Source organism: Mya arenaria, chromosome 6 (genome assembly GCF_026914265.1).
Source record: "Mya arenaria isolate MELC-2E11 chromosome 6, ASM2691426v1".
Lineage (NCBI taxonomy): Eukaryota > Metazoa > Mollusca > Bivalvia > Myida > Myidae > Mya > Mya arenaria.
The window spans coordinates 9573410-9575855 of record NC_069127.1 but is presented as its reverse complement, the minus strand read 5'-3'; the positions used below and the strand labels follow the sequence as shown (position 1 = coordinate 9575855).

General features: G+C 39.9%; 1 protein-coding gene across 1 annotated transcript; it reads right to left on the bottom strand.

Moving 5' to 3' along the window:
* Nucleotides 1-304: 304 nt before the first annotated feature.
* Nucleotides 305-1296, bottom strand: LOC128236808 (snaclec coagulation factor IX-binding protein subunit A-like). Its single transcript, XM_052951918.1, has 2 exons — nt 1093-1296; nt 305-758 (listed from the first exon to the last, which is right to left on the bottom strand). Exons 1-2 carry the CDS (start codon nt 1291-1293, stop codon nt 381-383), a joined length of 579 nt encoding a protein of 192 aa, XP_052807878.1. The 5' UTR covers nt 1294-1296; the 3' UTR covers nt 305-380.
* Between the last annotated feature and the right edge of the window lie 1150 nt (nt 1297-2446).

Here is a 2446-nt window from a genome sequence, read left to right as displayed (position 1 = left end):
GGAATAAAATGTTGGACTCCTTGCAAATTGTTAAGAACTTTTTTCTGTACAGTCGATATGAAACGGTATACATACATGCATTCAAGCTATAATATGCTTCACAACAAAATAAAATTGTAAGTAGAAAGAAATGAGTGCTATTCATGTATGTTCTCGGGACCTTGTGATTTTCTGTCTTTATATTCCCACGAATAACAATATAAAATGTTTGAATAAGTTTCGTTTATTGTAAAGAAACTTTATAAGGAACAAACTAGTTCGAAACTAAAGTTGTCTTTACGTTTGTCAAGTTTACACAATTTGGTAGCGACTGGTAAGAAAAAAACACGGTAATTTTCTACGTATGTCAATTTCATTTGTTGCTGACTTATCATTCAACGTTAATCTTTCTCACAAATGAACATGCGCGCGTCCGTGCAGTTGGCATTTTCCCATTCGCCAATCTGGTTTAGTTCGACGCAGTTCCCTTGTCCTGTGCCAAGGGGGATTCCGAAATTGGAATAACTGAAATCCGAGCCATCGGTCCAATGCGGCTGTGCTTGTGTCAGGTCAAGTCCCAGCCAGATCATTAAAAGTTTAGCTAAAGCATCGCTTTGATGTAGCTTTTGAATGAAGTCGTTCTCTTCGCCGGATGTGATACTCACCAGGTGAGCGCCCTCTATGAGGCAGGCTTGCTCTGACGCGGACCATCCTTTGTAAATGGTGCTATCCAGGCGGTAGCAGTGACTCCCGAATGACGTCCAACCAGGTTCGCATTCCTGGAAACAGAAAAGGCGATGGCTCTATTTTATTTAAAAAATGATAAATAAGCTTTCATAAATGTACGTTTTTATTAATATTTCTTTAAAAAATAAATAAAGTTTGCTAACATTTATACATGGTTCATATTAACTAACGTCTTGAGCCTGACTTTGCGACTCTGACACTGAAACAAATACACTTTTGTTGTAAAATTATATGATTGTCAAACTGCTGTATCCGTTAGAAACAGTTATTTTATAATCAGGCGCACATTGTCCGTCAAGATTAATGATATTATAGATAGTTCGTACATTTAAAAATTCAATTTTCTCAGCCTGAGTCTGAACATACCTGATACATTTTGCAGAAAGAGTCGCCATTTTGTGTTGGCATGACATCGAATCCCTTACAGAGTGCATTGCTCACACATTTCTGCGCACAGTGTATGTGAAAACCATCGTCCTTCTTTGTAGCGTGACGACTGGCGGTGTAACTTGGCAATCCCTGACCAGTGTCATGTACATAGGTCCGTCTTGCATCAGGCGATGTCATAGACTTAACAAACGTCCTCGTGGTGATGGTAGCCGGCTGTGGCTGAGCAATGCCCCATAACACAAGACTCGTGGCAATCCAACACAAGCCGATTCTTCCTGCCATCTAATTGGGTATGCGATGACACCGCCAAAAGTAATTATGTGCGTGAAGTTAGCAGCACAGCTGCATAGCAGCAAGCTGCTAGCAGCAAGTTGATATGATGCTGGCAGCTAGCTGCTACGCTGCTGGCAGCTAGCTGCTACATGTTTTCACTGTAAATATAATGATTTAGGTTTACTATATACTACTTTAGTAAACCATTGTATGCTTTCCAGCTGTTTATAGGAATATAAAAAGGGGTAAGAAAAAATGAGATTTTACTGTTTTAGGTCATTTGGTAAAATTTTGATTGCGACGGGTTTATTAAATAAGTAGACTACCAAAATAATAATTTTTTTCTGAAATACCAATTTCTCATCTTAAAATACAGGAAGGGGCAACGGGACCATACCAACTTAAGGTAATCTTTATTCATCGTATGAAAACGACAATGCCTCAGTTTTGCATTGTCTGACGGATTACCATTATTAATGTGTATGATAAATGTTAAAAATCCCATTTGACCGAAAATCGAAATTTGCTGCTGTAAAAGCCATTTTGGGTACGAACTGACCAGAAATTTCGACTAAGGGGACCATAACGAAAAGTGGGGGGATGAACTAGGCCACGAGCCCTACAATATGAGCTATTTAGATCGCTGGAGCTTTTGTCCTGAGTAGCCGAAAATAGAGCTCGAAAATCGAAATTTGCTGCTGTAAAAGCCATTTTGGGTACGAACTGACCAGAAATTTCGACTAAGGGGACCATAACGAAAAGTGGGGGGATGAACTAGGCCACGAGCCCTACAATATGAGCTATTTAGATCGCTGGAGCTTTTGTCCTGAGTAGCCGAAAATAGAGCTCGAAAATCGAAATTTGCTGCTGTAAAAGCCATTTTGGGTACGAACTGACCAGAAATTTCGACTAAGGGGACCATAACGAAAAGTGGGGGGATGAACTAGGCCACGAGCCCTACAATATGAGCTATTTAGATCGCTGGAGCTTTTGTCCTGAGTAGCCGAAAATAGAGCTCGAAAATCGAAATTTGCTGCTGTAAAAGCCATTTTGGGTA